Raw genomic sequence first — 19,983 nt, 5'->3', positions numbered from 1 at the left:
AAAATAGGCCCAAATAGACATTTTTCCAAAGAAGACCTACAAATGGCCAACAGGTAAATGAAGATAGTTGACATCACTATTCATCAGAAAAACACAAATTAAAACCACAATGAGGTATCACCTCATAGCTATTAGGATAGGTATTATCAAGAAGACAAGATATAACATGGGTTGGCTAGGATGTGAACAGAAAGCCCTTGCACACTGGTGGCGGGAATACAAATTCACACAGCTATTATTTAAAACAGTATGGTTTCCTCAAAAATTAAAAAATAGAACTTCCATGTGATCCAACAATCCCAATACTGGTTATATATCTCAAGGAAATGAAATCAGTATGTTGATGAGATATCTGTACTCCCATGTTTATTGTAGCATTACTCACAGTAGCCAAGTTATGTAATCAATATAAGTGTCCATCAACACATTAATGGATAAAGAAAATGAGGTGTATATTCATAATGGAATACTACTCAGACTTAAAAAAAAATCTTGTCATCTGCTAAAACATGGATGAATCTGGAGGATATTTTGTTAAATGAAATAAGCCAAGCACAGAAAAACAAACACTGCATGATCTCACTTATGTGTGGAATCTAAAAAGTAGATCAAAGCAGCGCGTAAAATGGTGGTTACCAGGGTTTGCGGGAGGGGATGGCAACTGGGGAGATGTTGGTCAAAAGATACAAAATTTCAGTTAGGAGGAATAAGTTCAGTAGACTTATTGTACAACAAAGGCAAGTATATCTAATAACAGTATATCGTATACTTGAAAATTGCTAAGAGAGTAGATTTTAAATGTTCTCACCACAAAAAAATAATAAATTTGTGAGGCAATGGATATGTTAATTAGCTTGATTTAGTCATTCCACGATGTATGCATATATCAAAGCATCAGTGTTGTACACCACAAATAATATATTTGTTCCAATTAAACAAGTAAATAAACAAAAGAATATAGATGCTATTTAATAATGTTTCAATGACTCATTCATTGTAACTAATGTAGCATATTAATATATGATGTTAGTAATAGGAAAAATTATACAGGGCAAGGGAACTCTGTATTATCCTAAAAAGTTTTTGATAAATTTAAAACTGTCCTAAAAATAACATTAATTTTAAAATATGAAAAAAGTTTCATCGTGGATATTTAAAGTGGAATTCTGTTAATGCAAGTTGAGTTTGAGCTTGCACAGAACTAACAGATGTGTACGAGACGGAAATGAGAGGTAGGCAGAGGATCCGACATGGGATGTCTGAGGTGTCTGGTACTATTTTCAATCAATATTATTTGAGTGTCTACTCTATGTCTTATTAGAGCTTAAGTCAACTCAACAGAGAAAGATTAAAAGAATAAGCATTTAAGTATCATATTATTATCATAAGCCATACGTGCTGAGAAGAAAAGTAGCCAGCATCTGAGAGCAAGAAGAGAGGGATAGTGTATAATTTAGCTGCAGTTTCAAAGATGAGTTCTCTGAAGAAATGACATTTCTAGCCTTTACAAGTATATTTTTGTAGGTCTGATTCTGGCATACGTTTATGTTGTGTTGATTACCCTGAGGTACACAGGCAATACCAAATAAGCCAATAGTTTGGTTTAGCTTAGAGAAATCAGCCATAAGTGGAAGAAATACATTCACGCTAGCATTTGTGTTGGCTCAAAACAATAGAGTCCATGACTGACGGAGACCCTGACCAGCTCTATTTGATATGATTAGTGTAATGTGTTTTTAGATTTTCCAGGAAACAGCCCTTTACAGCTGTAGCTTACTCTCCTACCTTCCCTCCAGCTAAAGGCTTAGATGAATTACAAACTGTATAAGCAGAGGGCTATAAATAATTTTATGCATAAAGCAGCCTACATGAGCTGACCGTCAAGCAGAGAAACAACCAAAACAAAACAAAAAAAAAAGAAGAAAAGAAAATGAAAAACAAAGGGTGACTAAAATGGATCAACTGGAAACAGTAACCAAGACTTCTATGCTTAAATATTTAATGCCATTTCTCTGTAAGTCTAAACAGCAGAATAATTCCCCCTACGCCAGCATGGGTGAAGTTATTTTCTGTCCTGGGAATGATGGTCTAGACTGTGTTATTTGGGCCCCAGACATCACTCTACCACGTAATTTGTCATGTTGTCGTATTAGATTTCAAATCTGTTTTAAAATACTTGAGTTTCTTATGCTGCCTACTTAAATTTAAGAATAAATTAGATTTGTTTCAGGGACTCCTTGGTTGTCAACAGGATTTAAAGACTTACAAAATCAGGTACATGCAAGTTATCATATCTGTGTGCGATTTACCACATAAGGAAGTCAAGGCTAATAGTTCAAACTCCTTGTATAGAAACAGCTAAAGATGTTACAAGGTATCTTACAGATCCTTAAAGAATTCTTCAAACTTAAACATAACCAATTTGAACAAAAAACAAACAAACAAATGCTGTATGTAGTACTTGAAGTGGTTAATGAGTGACAACTGTGTTGGATATGTACTTGTTTTCATATAAATATCTTATGGGGAGGAAATAAATATTAAAAATTTATTGGTCGGGTGTGGTGGCTCACGCCTGTAATCCCAGCACTTGGGGAGGCTAAGGCGGGCAGACCGCGAGGTCAAGAGATCGAGACCAGCCTGGCCAACATGGTGAAACCCCATCTCTACTAAAAATACAAAAATTAGCTGGGCGTGATGGTGTGCTCCTGTAGTCCCAGCTACTTGGGAGGCTGAGGCAGGAGAATTGCTTGAACCCGGAAGGCAGAGGTTGCAGTGAGCTAAGATTGTGCCACTGCACTCCAACCTAGTGAGAAAGCGAGACTCCATCTCAAAAAAAAAAAAAAATTCAAAGGCCTAATATGTAGCAGGCACTCAACTATGAATTGGAGATGTAGCAGTGAACCATATGTCCAAGGGATTTCTTTCATGGAGGTTACTGTCCAGTACAGGATTTAAAAACGAGTAGGCAATTAAAAACTAGAATAATAGATGGCATAGCAAGGGTATACTAGATTGGGAACAATTAACTGCATGTACATGGATCTGTGATTCAGATTTTAAAGTTCTGATTAGATTTTGCCTTTAAGCAGGAGAGAGAGGAAATAACCCCGAAGAAACATATATGGGATGGGATAATGTGTAATAGGCTTTTCTAGGCTAAACATGTGCAAACACTAAAGATTACAGGCCTACCATTGCTATGGCTTATGCTGTTTTTGAGTGGATAGAAAAAAAACAGATTGCTAGTCATCACCACATGATAGTATTTTATCACCAGAAGATAGTGTTTTTATTATGTTGAGGAGTATGTTTTAATCAATTACATGAAAGAAAAGGGGGAAGAAAATGGAATTGGCATTATCGGGTTATGCCACTATTTCACTATGTCAACCTTATTATTTCTTCTAAGAAAATATCATGTCTTCGTAATCCTTATGAGAGAAAAAATGAGAGGGAAATGGCATGAAATAGACCATGTGCGTAAAACATAACGTCAGTAAAATCCCCCCAAATTAGAAAGAATGTTGACAGATGCACTAAAGTGAAAGACATCATTTCATACAATATAATAGCCAAAAACTTAGATCTAATGCAATCTTTTTCATTGTACTTCTGTTCATAAGAATGTTCTTTTCCCTAGCGTTTTCTTCAGGGCAACGTGGACATCTTTATTCCTCAGGCTGTAGATCAGGGGGTTCAGCATGGGCACAACAATAGTATAAAACACAGAGGACACTTTCCCCTGGTCCATGGAGCTGATAGATGATGGCTGCAGGTACAAGAATGCTGCAGACCCAAAGAAAACAGAAACAGCCAAGATGTGGGAGCTGCAAGTGCTGAAGGCTTTGGACCTGCCCTCAGTGGAGCGAATGCGGAGGATGCTGGCAATGATGAAGATGTAAGAGCTGAGGATGGTCAGGCTGGGGACAAGGATGTTAATTCCACTAAAGATTAAAATCAGTAACTCATTAATGTAAGTACTAGAACAGGAGAGCTTCAAGATAGAAATAAGATCACAGAAATAATGGTTGATCACATCAAATTTGCAGAATTGAACCCTAAACATACAGCCTATATGAGCTGACGCACAAATCAGGCCTATTACATACACCCCTAAAATCAGAGAAAAGCAAGCCTTATTGGATATGATGATGCTGTACAGCAAGGGGCTACAGATGGCCACGTAGCGGTCATATGCCATTGCAGCCAACATGTGACACTCTGCAATAGCAAAAACGAGGAAGAAGTAGAGCTGAGTCATGCATTCAGGGTAGGAGATGATGTTCTTCTCTGTCACAAAGTTCACCAGCATCTTAGGGGTAATGACAGTGGAATGGCAGAAGTCAATGAAGGACAGACTGCTGAGGAAATAGTACATAGGGGTGTGCAGGTGAGAACTGAGCCCAATCAGTGTGGTCATGCCCAGGTTGCCCACCACTGTGACCACATAGATTCCTAAGAACAGGAGGAAGAGGGGCAGCTGAAGCTCTGACTTCTCTGTTAGCCCAACCAGAATAAACTTAGTCACAAAAGAATGGTTTTCTGCTGCCATTCTTTGATGAGTTTCTGCAGGGGAGAGAAAAAACATGGTATTTAGGTGAATTGTATTGTTATTCTCCCTTTGTAGGAAAGTGATCCCTTGTTTATATATGATCATTTAACTCCAGTTCAATTAACTGAATCATAATTTATCCCAATTTAGCATGTAGTAATCTTTATTTTCTAGTAACTGGTATTCTATATGATAATATTTTACCTATGTTTATAATAATTAAAAACTTTGTCTATTTTGTATTTTGAATATTTCAATGATCTTCAAGTCAATATTTTTAAGCTAATACTTGCAAACTTAAATTCTTAGAGAACCCAGTGTAAATAAGTAAAAATGGCTGAGTGACAACTCGGGGAGAACAATCCCTGTCTACTGACAGTAACCTCTAATAACCTGAAACTAATTTCTGTCAGGGATGAACAGAAATCTTATTATTGTCAGACTTCAATGTTTTATGTAATTATCAAGAAATCTAGATTTGTACATCAAACATTCATATTTTCAGACATTATTGAAATGAAACAACATTTACAATGATCGTTGTGAATATCTATCAGCTGCAGTGGCCATAATTCTACGGTTTGTCATCTCTGAGCTACAGGGAAGTATCTCTGACATCCCTTGAGGGAAACAGAATGAGTAGTTGTTGAATGGACAGGCTCTAAAGTCAAAGTGCTTGTATTCAAATTCTGACCCCGTCATTTACTAGCCAATACCCTTGAGCATGTAAAATAGCCTCTTTGTGTCATGACTTTCAAATCTGTAAAAGAGAACATTATTACCTATTAATAATAACATTTTCAGACTCATAAATCAGTAAGTGAAGAAGGTCAATCTTATGTTGTTAATGTCTATTAAGAGTGTAAAAATGGGAAGATAGTAAGAAATTACTGATTTCAATGTACAGAAACAGCAATCTTACTACCTCAGTATTTCCTTTGATTTTCTTCAACTTTTGTGAATTAGAAGGGAGTAAAAAGTAGAGACACACAATTAAAAAACAGAATTACAAGTGTGATCCCCTTTCTGTTAAACAGTGAATAGATGATGTAGCTATTCCATTCACTAAAGTTACATTTCAAATGAATGAGTCAAATTATTTAAAAAAATACAAAATTTAGAAAATCTAGATATACAGGGGGGAGGAGCCAAGATGGCCGAATAGGAACAGCTCCGGTCTACAGCTCCCAGCGTGAGCGACGCAGAAGACGGTGATTTCTGCATTTCCATCTGAGGTACCGGGTTCATCTCACTAGGGAGTGCCAGACAGTGGGCGCAGGCCAGTGGGTGTGCGCACCGTGCGCGAGCCGAAGCAGGGCGAGGCATTGCCTCACCTGGGAAGCGCAAGGGGTCAGGGAGTTCCCTTTCCGAGTCAAAGAAAGGGGTGACGGACGGACGCACCTGGAAAACTCGGGTCACTCCCACCCGAATATTGCGCGTTACAGACCAGCTTAAAAAACGGCGCACCACGAGACTATATCCCACACCTGGCTCGGAGGGTCCTACGCCCTTGGAATCTCGCTGATTGCTAGCACAGCAGTCTGAGATCAAACTGCAGGGCGGCAGCGAGGCTGGGGGAGGGGCGTCCGCCATTGCCCAGGCTTGCTGAGGTAAACAAAGCAGCCGGGAAGCTCGAACTGGGTGGAGCCCACCACAGCTCAAGGAGGCCTGCCTGCCTCTGTAGGCTCCACCTCTGGGGGCAGGGCACAGACAAACAAAAAGACAGCAGTAACCTCTGCAGACTTAAATGTCCCTGTCTGACAGCTTTGAAGAGAGCAGTGGTTCTCCCAGCATGCAGCTGGAGATCTGAGAACGGGCAGACTGCCTCCTCAAGTGGGTCCCTGACCCCTGACCCCCGAGCAGCCTAACTGGGAGGCACCCCCCAGCAGGGGCACACTGACACCTCACACGGCAGGGTATTCCAACAGACCTGCAGCTGAGGGTCCTGTCTGTTAGAAGGAAAACTAACAAACAGAAAGGACATCCACACCGAAAACCCATCTGTACATCACCATCATCAAAGACCAAAAGTAGATAAAACCACAAAGATGGGGAAAAAACAGAACAGAAAAACTGGAAACTCTAAAATGCAGAGCGCCTCTCCTCCTCCAAAGGAACGCAGTTCCTCACCAGCAACGGAACAAAGCTGGATGGAGAATGATTTTGACGAGCTGAGAGAAGAAGGCTTCAGACGATCAAATTACTCTGAGCTACGGGAGGACATTCAAACCAAAGGCAAAGAAGTTGAAAACTTTGAAAAAAATTTAGAAGAATGTATAACTAGAATAACCAATACAGAGAAGTGCTTAAAGGAGCTGATGGAGCTGAAAACCAAGGCTCGAGAACTACGTGAAGAATGCAGAAGCCTCAGGAGCCGATGCGATTAACTGGAAGAAAGGGTATCAGCAATGGAAGATGAAATGAATGAAACGAAGCGAGAAGGGAAGTCTAGAGAAAAAAGAATAAAAAGAAATGAGCAAAGCCTCCAAGAAATATGGGACTATGTGAAAAGACCAAATCTACGTCTGATTGGTGTACCTGAAAGTGATGCGGAGAATGAAACCAAGTTGGAAAACACTCTGCAGGATATTATCCAGGAGAACTTCCCCAATCTAGCAAGGCAGGCCAACGTTCAGATTCAGGAAATACAGAGAACGCCACAAAGATACTCCTCGAGAAGAGCAACTCCAAGACACATAATTGTCAGATTCACCAAAGTTGAAATGAAGGAAAAAATGTTAAGGGCAGCCAGACAGAAAGGTCGGGTTACCCTCAAAGGGAAGCCCATCAGACTAACAGCGGATCTCTCGGCAGAAACCCTACAAGCCAGAAGAGAGTGGGGGCCAATATTCAACATTCTTAAAGAAAAGAATTTTCAACCCAGAATTTCATATCCAGCCAAACTAAGCTTCGTAAGTGAAGGAGAAATAAAATACTTTACAGACAAGCAAATGCTGACCGATTTTGTCACCACCAGGCCTGCCCTAAAAGAGCTCCTGAAGGAAGCGCTAAACATGGAAAGGAACAACCGGTACCAGCCGCTGCAAAATCATGCCAAAATGTAAAGACCATCAAGACTAGGAAGAAACTGCATCAACTAACGAGCAAAATCACCAGCTAACATCATAATGACAGGATCAAATTCACACATAACAATATTAACTTTAAATGTAAATGGACTAAATTCTCCAATTAAAAGACACACACTGGCAAGTTGGATAAAGAGTCAAGACCCATCAGTGTGCTGTATTCAGGAAACCCATCTCACGTGCAGAGACACACATAGGCTCAAAATAAAAGGATGGAGGAAGATCTACCAAGCAAATGGAAAACAAAAAAAGGCAGGGGTTGCAATCCTAGTCTCTGATAAAACAGACTTTAAACCAACAAAGATCAAAAGAGACAAAGAAGGCCATTACATAATGGTAAAGGGATCAATTCAACAAGAGGAGCTAACTATCCTAAATATTTATGCACCCAATACAGGAGCACCCAGATTCATAAAGCAAGTCCTGAGTGACCTACAAAGAGACTTAGACTCCCACACATTAATAATGGGAGACTTTAACACCCCACTGTCAACATTAGACAGATCAACGAGACAGAAAGTCAACAAGTATACCCAGGAATTGAACTCAGCTCTGCACCAAGCAGACCTAATAGACATCTACAGAACTCTCCACCCCAAATCAACAGAATATACATTTTTTTCAGCACCACACCACACCTATTCCAAAATTGACCACATACTGGGAAGTAAAGCTCTCCTCAGCAAATGTAAAAGAACAGAAATTATAACAAACTATCTCTCAGACCACAGTGCAATCAAACTAGAACTCAGGATTAAGAATCTCACTCAAAGCCGCTCAACTACATGGAAACTGAACAACCTGCTCCTGAATGACTGCTGGGTACATAACGAAATGAAGGCAGAAATAAAGATGTTCTTTGAAACCAACGAGAACAAAGACACAACATACCAGAATCTCTGGGACGCATTCAAAGCAGTGTGCAGAGGGAAATTTATAGCACTAAATGCCCACAAGAGAAAGCAGGAAAGATCCAAAATTGACACCCTAACATCACAATTAAAAGAACTAGAAAAGCAAGAGCAAACACATTAAAAAGCTAGCAGAAGGCAAGAAATAACTAAAATCAGAGCAGAACTGAAGGAAATAGAGACACAAAAAACCCTTCAAAAAATTAATGAATCCAGGAGCTGGTTTTTTGAAAAGATCAACAAAATTGATAGACCGCTAGCAAGACTAATAAAGAAAAAAATAGAGAAGAATCAAATAGACGCAATAAAAAATGATAAAGGGGATATCACCACCGATCCCACAGAAATACAAACTACCATCAGAGAATACTACAAACACCTCTACGCAAATAAACTAGAAAATCTAGAAGAAATGGATAAATTCCTGGACACATACACTCTCCCAAGATTAAACCAGGAAGAAGTTGAATCTCTGAATAGACCAATAACAGGAGCTGAAATTGTGGCAATAATCAATAGTTTACCAACCAAAAAGAGTCCAGGACCAGATGGATTCACAGCCGAATTCTACCAGAGGTACAAGGAGGAACTGGTACCATTCCTTCTGAAACTATTCCAATCAATAGAAAAAGAGGGAATCCTCCCTAACTCATTTTATGAGGCCAGCATCATTCTGATACCAAAGCCTGGCAGAGACACAACCAAAAAAGAGAATTTTAGACCAATATCCTTGATGAACATTGATGCAAAAATCCTCAATAAAATACTGGCAAACCGAATCCAGCAGCACATCAAAAAGCTTATCCACCATGATCAAGTGGGCTTCATCCCTGGGATGCAAGGCTGGTTCAACATACGCAAATCAATAAATGTAATCCAGCATATAAACAGAGCCAAAGACAAAAACCACATGATTATCTCAATAGATGCAGAAAAAGCCTTTGACAAAATTCAACAACCCTTCATGCTAAAAACTCTCAATAAATTAGGTATTGATGGGACATATCTCAAAATAATAAGAGCTATCTATGACAAACCCACAGCCAATATCATACTGAATGGGCAAAAACTGGAAGCATTCCCTGTGAAAACTGGCACAAGACAGGGATGCCCTCTCTCACCACTCCTATTCAACATAGTGTTGGAAGTTCTGGCCAGGGCAATCAGGCAGGAGAAGGAAATAAAGGGTATTCAATTAGGAAAAGAGGAAGTCAAATTGTCCCTGTTTGCAGACGACATGATTGTACATCTAGAAAACCCCATCGTCTCAGCCCAAAATCTCCTTAAGCTGATAAGCAACTTCAGCAAAGTCTCAGGATACAAAATCAATGTACAAAAATCACAAGCATTCTTATACACCAACAACAGACAAACAGAGAGCCAAATCATGAGTGAACTCCCATTCACAATTGCTTCAAAGAGAATAAAATACCTAGGAATCCAACTTACAAGGGATGTGAAGCACCTCTTCAAGGAGAACTACAAACCACTGCTCAAGGAAATAAAAGAGGATACAAACAAATGGAAGAACATTCCTTGCTCATGGATAGGAAGAATCAATATCGTGAAAATGGCCATACTGCCCAAGGTAATTTACAGATTCAATGCCATCCCCATCAAGCTACCAATGACTTTCTTCTCAGAATTGGAAAAAACTACTTTAAAGTTCATATGGAACCAAAAGAGAGCCCGCAACGCCAAGTCAATCCTAAGCCAAAAGAACAAAGCTGGAGGCATCACACTACCTGACTTCAAACTATACTACAAGGCTACAGTAACCAAAACAGCATGGTACTGGTACCAAAACAGAAATATAGATCAATGGAACAGAACAGAGCCCTCAGAAATAACGCCGCTTACCTACAACTATCTGATCTTTGACAAACCTGAGAAAAACAAGCAATGGGGAAAGGATTCCCTATTTAATAAATGGTGCTGGGAAAACTGGCTAGCCATATGTAGAAAGCTGAAACTGGATCCCTTCCTTACACCTTATACAAAAATCAATTCAAGATGGATTAAAGATTTAAACGTTAGACCTAAAACCATAAAAACCCTAGAAGAAAACCTAGGCATTACCATTCAGGACCTAGGCGTGGGCAAGGACTTCATGTCTAAAACACCAAAAGCAATGGCAACAAAAGCCAAAATTGACAAATGGGATCTAATTAAACTAAAGAGCTTCTGCACAGCAAAAGAAACTACCATCAGAGTGAATAGGCAACCTACAACATGGGAGAAAATTTTCGCAACCTACTCATCTGACAAAGGGCTAATATCCAGAATCTACAGTGAACTCAAACAAATTTACAAGAAAAAAACAAACAACCCCATCAAAAAGTGGGCGAAGGACATGAACAGGCACTTCTCAAAAGAAGACATTTATGCAGCCAAAAAACACATGAAAAAATGCTCATCATCACTGGCCATCAGAGAAATGCAAATCAAAACCACTATGAGATATCATCTCACACCAGTTAGAATGGCAATCATTCAAAAGTCAGGAAACAACAGGTGCTGGAGAGGATGTGGAGAAATAGGAACACTTTTACACTGTTGGTGGGACTGTAAACTAGTTCAACCATTGTGGAAGTCAGTGTGGCGATTCCTCAGGGATCTAGAACTAGAAATACCATTTGATCCAGCCATCCCATTACTGGGTATATACCCAAATGACTATAAATCATGCTGCTATAAAGACACATGCACACGTATGTTTATTGCGGCATTATTCACAATAGCAAAGACTTGGAACCAACCCAAATGTCCAACAATGATAGACTGGATTAAGAAAATGTGGCACATATACACCATGGAATACTATGCAGCCATAAAAAATGATGAGTTCATATCCTTTGTAGGGACATGGATGAAATTGGAAACCATCATTCTCAGTAAACTATCGCAAGAACAAAAAACCAAACACCGCATATTCTCACTCATAGGTGGGAATTGAACAATGAGATCACATGGACACAGGAAGGGGACTATCATACTCTGGGGACTGTGGTGGGGAGGGGGGAGGGGGGAGGGATAGCATTGGGAGATATACCTAATGCTGGATGACGAGTTGGTGGGTGCAGCGCACCAGCATGGCACTTGTATACATATGTAACTAACCTGCACAATGTGCACATGTACCCTAAAACTTAAAGTATAATAAAAAAAAAAAAGAGAAAAAAAAAAAAAAAAAAAAAAGAAAATCTATACATTTCTTAACACATTTCTACACCAAAATAAATCTGAAATAAATCAGACCTGAGCATAAAACTAACTATAAAACTTCTGGAAAAACAACTGATAAAATCCTTGATATCTTGGAAAAGTTTATGATTTCTTAGAACATGGATGAAGCTGGAAACCATCATTCTCAGCAAACTATCGCAAGGACAAAAAAACCAAACACCGCATGTTCTCACTCATAGGTGGGAACTGAACAATGAGAACACATGGACACAGGAAGGGAAACATCACACACCAGGGCCTGTTGTGGGGTGGGGGGAGGGGGGAGGGATAGCATTAGGAGATATACCTAATGTTAAATGACAAGTTAATGGGTGCAGCACACCAACATGGCACATGTATACATATGTAACAAACCTGCACACTGTGCACACGTACCCTAAAGCTTAAAGTATAATAAAAAATAAAATAAAATATTTTAAAAAAAGCAAAAGAACCAAAAACTAACAATGTTTCGATTATATTTCATCAAAATGAAAACAAAATTAATGACATTAAGAAAATGAAATGGCAAGCTCAAGGTAACACATATGCCTGACAGAGGACTTTTATCTAAAATATGTAAATAACATATGCAAATAATAGTACACAGACAACCAAATATTAACTACTAATGAAATATCAGAAGAGCTATCTCACAGAAGAGATATATGACTGGTCAGTAAGTTTATGAAAATATATCCAATGTTTTTAGTAATCAAGGAAATGAAAATTAACACCATAATGAGACACTACAAACCATGATAGAATAGAAAAAACAAAACAAAAACACCTGAATGTATCAAGTGTCAGGAGCATCTCTACTTGTCATACAAAGCTGGCAGGGAGTGTGAAATTGTTCAACTGTTTTGGAAAAGAGTTTGCCAATTTCTTATAAACTTAAACAGACATTAAATAAATCCAGAATTCTGCCTCTTAGTATTTACCCAAGAAAAATGTAAACATTTGTCTACATAAAGATATGTACAAAAATGTACATGGCAGCCTTATTCAAAACAACCAAAAGTTAGAAACAACCTCAAATGTTCATCAACAGATGAGTAGATGCATGAGTTGTGGTGTGTGTGTGTGTGTGTGTGTGTGTGTGTATGTATGTACATATACATAAAACTGAAAACTATTGAGAATTTAAAAAGTAAATATAAATCACAAATACGTTTAACATGGATCTCAAAAACATTACGTTTCTTTGCAATAGACTTTCCACCAGAAACCCCAAATGTATAGAAGTATTCACCAGTGTAGCTCTCTAGACCTACAGGTTTTTTGTGTGTAAGAAATTTCAGTAATGGAATGAATTTATTTAATAGATATCATATATTCAGATTTTATCTTTCTTTTTAGTTTTCTTAAATTGAATTTTCAATTCAGTTGCTTACTTTACAAATTATGAAACATTTTACATTATGTTTTTCATAATAATTAACATTTAAAAAATATTTGTAGGCTATGCAAAATTTTTTGCTTCTTCATTCCTGAATCCGATAAATTAAGGTTGTCTTTTTGTCTTGATCATTCATGCTAGAAGTCTGTCAATTTTAGTAATCAATTTAAATAAGCTAACTTTTTACTCTGTTGATTTTGTTAACATTTATTTTTATTTAAATTATTTCTAATAATTTATTTTATTTTTATTCATTTCTTTAGCGTGATTTCCTGTCCTTTTCCTAGATTTTTGAACTGAACCTTAATCAACATCTTCCATTTATAGTCTTTTGTAATATGTGCATATAAGGTATAAATTTCCCTCTCAGCCCTACTTTAGCTACTTGTCACAAGTTTTGATATATCAAACTTATGATATTATACAGTTTAAGACACTTTATAATTTCTTTTTTATATTTGTGTTGTTCCGTGGATTATAGAAAGTAAACTGTTAACTTTACAGAAGTCAGGCTTTTTAAAATATCTGTCTTAATTTCATTGTAGCTAACAAACATACTCTGAATCATTGAAGTTATTTCAAATTGCTGAGATTTTCTTTATAATACAACGTATCATCAGTTTTCATAAATATTCCAAATGCATCTTAAAAGGATACATTGCCTGATATTGAGGTCCCTTAATACATACATTTCAATGATGTTCAATTCACTAATTATGTTGTTGAGACATTGAATATGCACAGTGATATTTCTGTCTGATGTTCTAACGGTTAGTAGCTAAGTATGTCCATGTCTCTCACTAAAATTTCTGATTTTTAAATTTCTTCCTTTAGTAGTTGAATCTTTACCAAAATCTTTATTGCTATGGAATGCAGAACTTTATATTTAGTAATGTGTCTTGCTTAAATCTTCCTTCGTCTCTTGTTAGCATTTTTAGCATTGTTAGGCTATCACAATATTTTTTTGGTTAATGTTTGCACAGCATACTATTTTTCACTCCCTTTCATTAGATTTTCTGTTTCCTTATATTAAAATTTATTTTTGAAAGAAGCACAAAAATAATATCATGTGAAATAGCAACAAATTAGCACCAAATACCTCAAAATATAAAGCAAAACATATACAATGACTATAGGTTAAAACTTTTAAGTAATCTTAAGATAAATTAGACAAACTTACGTCTCCATCAGTGGATGGATGGATGGATAAAGGAAATGTGGTATACATACACAATGGAATACTATGAAGCCATAAAATGAACGAAATCCTGTAATTTGGTGGTTAAGTGAAATAAGCCAGGCACAGAAAGACAAATATTTTATATTCTTACTCATATGTGGAAGCTAAAAAAAGCTGATCTCATGGAGATACAGAGTAGAATGACAGTCACTGGTGGCTGGAAAGACTGGCTGGGTGTGGAAGTATGAAGAGATATGGATTAATGGGTACATGACATACAGTTAGATAGAAGGAATAGTTCCTAATGTTCAGTAACACAGTAGGGTGATTATAGTTAACAACAATATATAGTGTATTTTTAAATAGGTAGAAGGTTTAAAATGTTTCCAACACAAACAAATGATAAATGTTTGAGGTGATGAGTATCCTAAATACCCTGATCTGATCATTACACATTGTATGCATCTATCAAAATACCACAGGTACCTCACAAATATGTACAATTATGTATCAATTAATTTTTTAAAAACCCTAATAAGAGATTTACCATATCTGTGGATAATAAGACTCACTATTATAAAGATATTAAGTCTCTCAAACTTATGTATAGATTTAACATAATTCAATTGCTGGATATAACATCTAAACAGATGATCGATATGTTTAAAATATATATCAATATGTAATTTTTTTTAACTTTTAAGTTCAGGGTACATGTTTAGGTTTGTCATATAGGTAAACTTGTGTCATGGGGGTTTGTTGTACAAATTATTTACTCACCCAGGTATTAAGCATTGTACCTATTAGTTATTTTTTTCTGATCCTCTTCCTCCACACATAGCTTAGCTGTCACTTATAAATGAGAACACATTACATTTGGGTTTCCATTCATGAACTACTTCACTTAGAATAATGACCTCCAGCTTCATCCAAGTGGCTGCAAAAGTCATTATTTTGTTCCTTTTTAGGGCTCAGTGGTATTCTATGGTGTATACTGAAATTTTAAAAAATTATTTAAAGATAAAAAAATGCATTACTATGAAAAATATATCAACAAATTCCTGAAGAGAATATTTAGCTACTGCTGTTTATGTCTGAGGATTTATGGAAAATATCATCTCAGTGCAATATCAAAGGGGAGTCAAGATATTGATTCTCAAAAGTTAACAATTATTGTACTCTAAAAACTCAAGATGGATATTATAGCCATTATTCTCTATATCCCTTTCTCAACATCTGTATATAAGATCAGTAAATGCCTTGCTTTCTAGAATACAGCTCGTCTCCATCAGATAATTTTATATTAACACTAATATTTCAATTGCTCAGTGTGAATGTGCTGTAGACACAGTTCATCTTCAATTTATACAGGCAGGTGGCACAGGCTTTCAGAATATATGCTGGATAAGATAGATTTATGGGAGGCTTGTTGCTTTACAGTCAGATGTAGAAGAAAATATTTGAACACAGAGAGTGTTTGTTGATTCAGGTATTTCCCAATATGATTGATCATCACAGTCATCTAGGGAGATTGAAGTGTTTACAAAAAAGGATTAATGTAAAAATGTAAACATGATTATAATGAAAAACAAACGTTCCAGAATCACCTCCCTATATACTCTATCCTGTTCCCCAGACACTACTTAATGTCTGTAGAATAGTTCCAACAGTGTCTGCTTCTAGTTCTTCTGAAGTTTACTGCTATAGTTCTAATTTGTTCATATTGCTATTTGTAGAATAACTTTGAGCATTATAAACTTCCAAACTGCATGTGGTTTTACTTTAGTTAAACTAGTATTGCTACCCCCTCTCTAATTCTGATAATTGATAGTTGTATTCTAGTTCAGATATCTTTTAGTAGCTTCTGAAACTTTGAAAATATTTTCAAATCTCTTTGTCAAATTTCGAATTTTTTTCAACTCATGTGTAAATATCCTGTTTGTGTTGTTTAATATAGATTTGCTACCACCCTACCAGATTTAGTGAATCAGAATCTTTGATGTTGAGGTTTAGAGATCTGACCTCTCTGAAAAATAAAATAAAAATAAAACACACAAATGACACTTCTAAATCAATGATGATGATCATCCAGGTTTGAGAACAGAGTTGAAACAAATTAAAATGTAGCAGGGAAAATATTTATTAACTTCTAAGCTTAGTTTAAAAATTAATTCTTCCCATAAAAGATATCTGGTTTGAGTGTAGTTTATATAAATGCATAAAGGCATTTTAAAAAATAATCCAATGGAGTCCATAGAATAATAGATGATAAAGCAATTGAAAATTCATAGCTTATTTATTAAAAAACAATTTCTAGAGTATGATGAGCCATAATCTCAATAAGATCTACGACATAGCTTCCCAACTCATGTGCCATGGACTTAGAATGTGTTACAATGGTGCTGAAGTGCTGGTGTTTAGTCCTTGGGGCAATGAAGAGAAGCCTGTGGCATCCAGAGCCTCTTAGAGGTCAGCATTTGCCACAAGCTGGGGTAAATTTCTTACCCCAGATGCTATGCAAATATCACCATCTTCTATGGGCACTATGAGGTTAGCAAGTACTAGTCTATGCCTATCATATTAAATTTTGAACTTTGTTTAATTATGAATGTCTTTTTTATTATTTATTTATTTATTTATTTATTTGAGATGGAGTCTCGCTCGCTCTTGTTGCCCAAGTTGGAGTGCAGTGGTGTGGTCTCGGCTCACTGCAACCTTCACCTCCTGGGTTCAAGCAATTCTCCTGCCTCAGCCTCCTGAGTAGCTGGGATTATAGGCGCCCGCCACCATGCTCAGCTAATTTTTGTATTTTTTAGTAGAGACAGGGTTTCGCTATGTTGGTCAGGCTAGTCTCGAACTCCTGACCTCAGGCGATCCGCCCACCTCGACCTCCCAAAGTGCTGGGATTACAGGCGTGAGCCACAGAGCCCGGCCATGAATGTCTTTTTTAAGGAGGAACACTGACAAGATGAAAGGTATATAGAAGCTGTGAAGAGCTTGGAAAATATTTAAAGGTAATGAAATAATTAGCAGACACTTTTATACATTGAAAGAGAAACAAAAGAGAAGAGGTGTTTATTTTGTGTATGGTGTTTGACAGACTTAAGAATACACCCTTTAGATGTTGAAGATGCTAGCCAGAGAGGAGATAATTCAGTGGGGAAAAGTCTCAGAGAAGAAGAAAATAATGGGATATGGAGTACGTGTACAAGAGCTAGATTTAGAAAGGAAGGACTCTTTTTCCTAAGAGAGAAGAGAGGTGATGTTGGGGTGCAGAAGATGATTCCCCAAAATATGGCACTCTGGCATGCTGAGTGCTTTAAAAGGCCTTGGAAATAAGCTTCAGAACCAAGGGCTGTTTCTGACCTTCTCCCACCTCCTTGTCTCTCAGATCCTCTTCCCCAAAGTACTGGGTGGGACTCTTTGGAATTTCCTTATCTAACTAAGCTTCTTTCCCAAAGAAATGCAGTTGTCTTAAGACCCCCTTCTTTGGAATCCAGGAAAGATAACCAGGAAAGATTAACCACCAGAGAAGAGACTGGGAGTCATCACCATGCACAGACAGACTTTTCATCTGTTATTCTGAAGGCAGCTCCAAGAGATTACCTGGGGAACTTTATCTGCATAATAAGACAACCTGTGTCCCCATGCATTTCCACCCCTCACCTTCCATAACTTGTCCGTCTCATCCAGCTTCCAAAGATAATCATTTACAAAATAATGTCTACCTCTTGCGTCCACACATCTCTCTTCCATGAAGAGAGTATTTAAGCCTCAACCACCTGGTCCTTCTTGAGTTTCATACTTAGTGTATGACTTCCATGTATATACACATTAAATAAATTTTGTATGCCTTTTTCTCCTATTAAAAAAGAATACACCCTTTAATCAATATAAAAATATTCTAATAACTTGAGATCTTAAAAAAGGAAGAGGCTATTTATTTCTGGCCATTAAATATATTTAACCACAGCATGACGATCCATCTTCAGAAAAATTAGGGAAAAGATTTTCTTAATTTATCTTATGATTAAAAACAAATATCCACTATCTCTCATCTCTTTCTACTCTTAGGTCTTGTATCTTCCTCCTTTGTGAGAGAAATATTTGGCTTCATTCAGTTCCTGGAATTTGTCACATTCACTTAGCTGTCTGACTTTTTGTTTACTGTTCCTTCTACATTAAATAGTCTTACCAATTACATTTTCTGTTGTCTGGCAAACATTTGTTTTCTTTCATATCTCATTCAAAACTATAATAATCATAGAACCATTCTCCAATTCCTTGTAATTGATTGGACCTTTCTACTGCATGCTCAGAAAATTCTAATTTCTAAACAGCACATTTTTAGACTGAACTGTACTGTAAGCCAGGCTGTGGATCAGACCTCCTCTCTTCTGTATTCCCAGTATTAGCCCATATCTGGCAAATCACTGAAAGTTTAAAAAGTACTTTTAAGAATAAATGATTGATTAAATGAACGAAAGTATTCACAAATATTTCCTACAGTTTTTACAGTGATTACTTCTAGACCTAATAGCATCAAATCATAAGTGTGAGATGAACACACTCACCTTTCTTTTGCCTGAAACCTCAGTTCCAAATTTTATTTGCAACTTGCTGTCTTTGACTTGGAGAATGGCACTAATGCTGGTGTTGGAAGTCATAGGTACCAAGCCAGCGTTCTGTAGTCTTTGGTCCTGAGACTGCAAAGCACAAGACATCTCTCACTCACTTTTGAAATCAATCTGCACCGCTGATCAGCATCTCCAGTTGTCACTTTTCAGTTGTGTTTCTCTAGCTCTAGCACACATCCTCCCCTTTTACAGTGGCCTGAGTAGTTTTGATTGCTGTGCTGTGAACATTTGTCCTGGGTTTAGATACGCCAGGTACCAAATATCATGCAGACAAACATTCTCCAAGGATTTCCATTTCTCTGGGAACACAAGCTCCTGAGAAAAGAAGCAATTACTGTTGGCATTTACCCAATTGTCTAATTTTTCTTCAGGGGAATTTTTGTCAATTCTAAACTTGTCGATTAGCAATAAAGATTTGTGCCTACTGGCAATAAAGGATTTTGTGAAAAGGTATATTCTGATCCAGCAAATCTGAGTGCGGTTTGAGATTCTGCATTTCTTAGAAACTCCAAGCCAGTACTATTCGTTCACAGCCCAGACTATTATTAGCTGATTTTAGAGGACCAAGACACTTCCTGAAAAGTTATACCTTACTCATATTAGTGTTAGAAATTTTAAAATAATAAATCAAATCACTGCTTGACAGGTCTCATGCTTATATTTCAACAGCTTCTCCAAAACCAATGAACTATCTTCCTTTGTTGCTAAATTGAATATTTGCAGGAAAGCAATAAAACAGCCTAAATATAATTCATGTAATCCTCCATTGTGGCCGGGGAGCAGTGGACTGTGATTGATCTACACTATTGTACTTCATGGTTGAGGTGGTGAAAGTCAAATTCAATACTGGTCAACAGTATAATGTGACTTTTAAAAAAGACTCAATATATCTTTAGTCTTCATTTGCAAAAAAAAAAAAAAGGTCCTAGAAAATGGAATTGCTTAGTCTTATTTAACACTCAATAATAGTTGGACTACTGTTTA

The 19,983-nt window shown here is 37.0% G+C and overlaps 1 protein-coding gene across 1 annotated transcript; it reads right to left on the bottom strand.

Annotated features, from left to right (window-relative positions):
- Positions 1-3,262: 3,262 nt before the first annotated feature.
- Positions 3,263-19,197, bottom strand: LOC100995418 (olfactory receptor 8G5). The gene is made up of 2 exons (XM_003819944.7): positions 18,937-19,197; positions 3,263-4,569 (listed from the first exon to the last, which is right to left on the bottom strand). Exon 2 carries the CDS (start codon positions 4,553-4,555, stop codon positions 3,620-3,622), a length of 936 nt encoding a protein of 311 aa, XP_003819992.3. The 5' UTR covers positions 4,556-4,569; positions 18,937-19,197; the 3' UTR covers positions 3,263-3,619.
- Positions 19,198-19,983: the final 786 nt, after the last annotated feature.

The sequence above is a fragment of the Pan paniscus genome, chromosome 9, assembly GCF_029289425.2.
Source record: "Pan paniscus chromosome 9, NHGRI_mPanPan1-v2.0_pri, whole genome shotgun sequence".
Taxonomy (NCBI): domain Eukaryota; kingdom Metazoa; phylum Chordata; class Mammalia; order Primates; family Hominidae; genus Pan; species Pan paniscus.
Note: the sequence above shows the minus strand (reverse complement) of the source record. Positions and strands in the feature narration are given on the sequence as shown.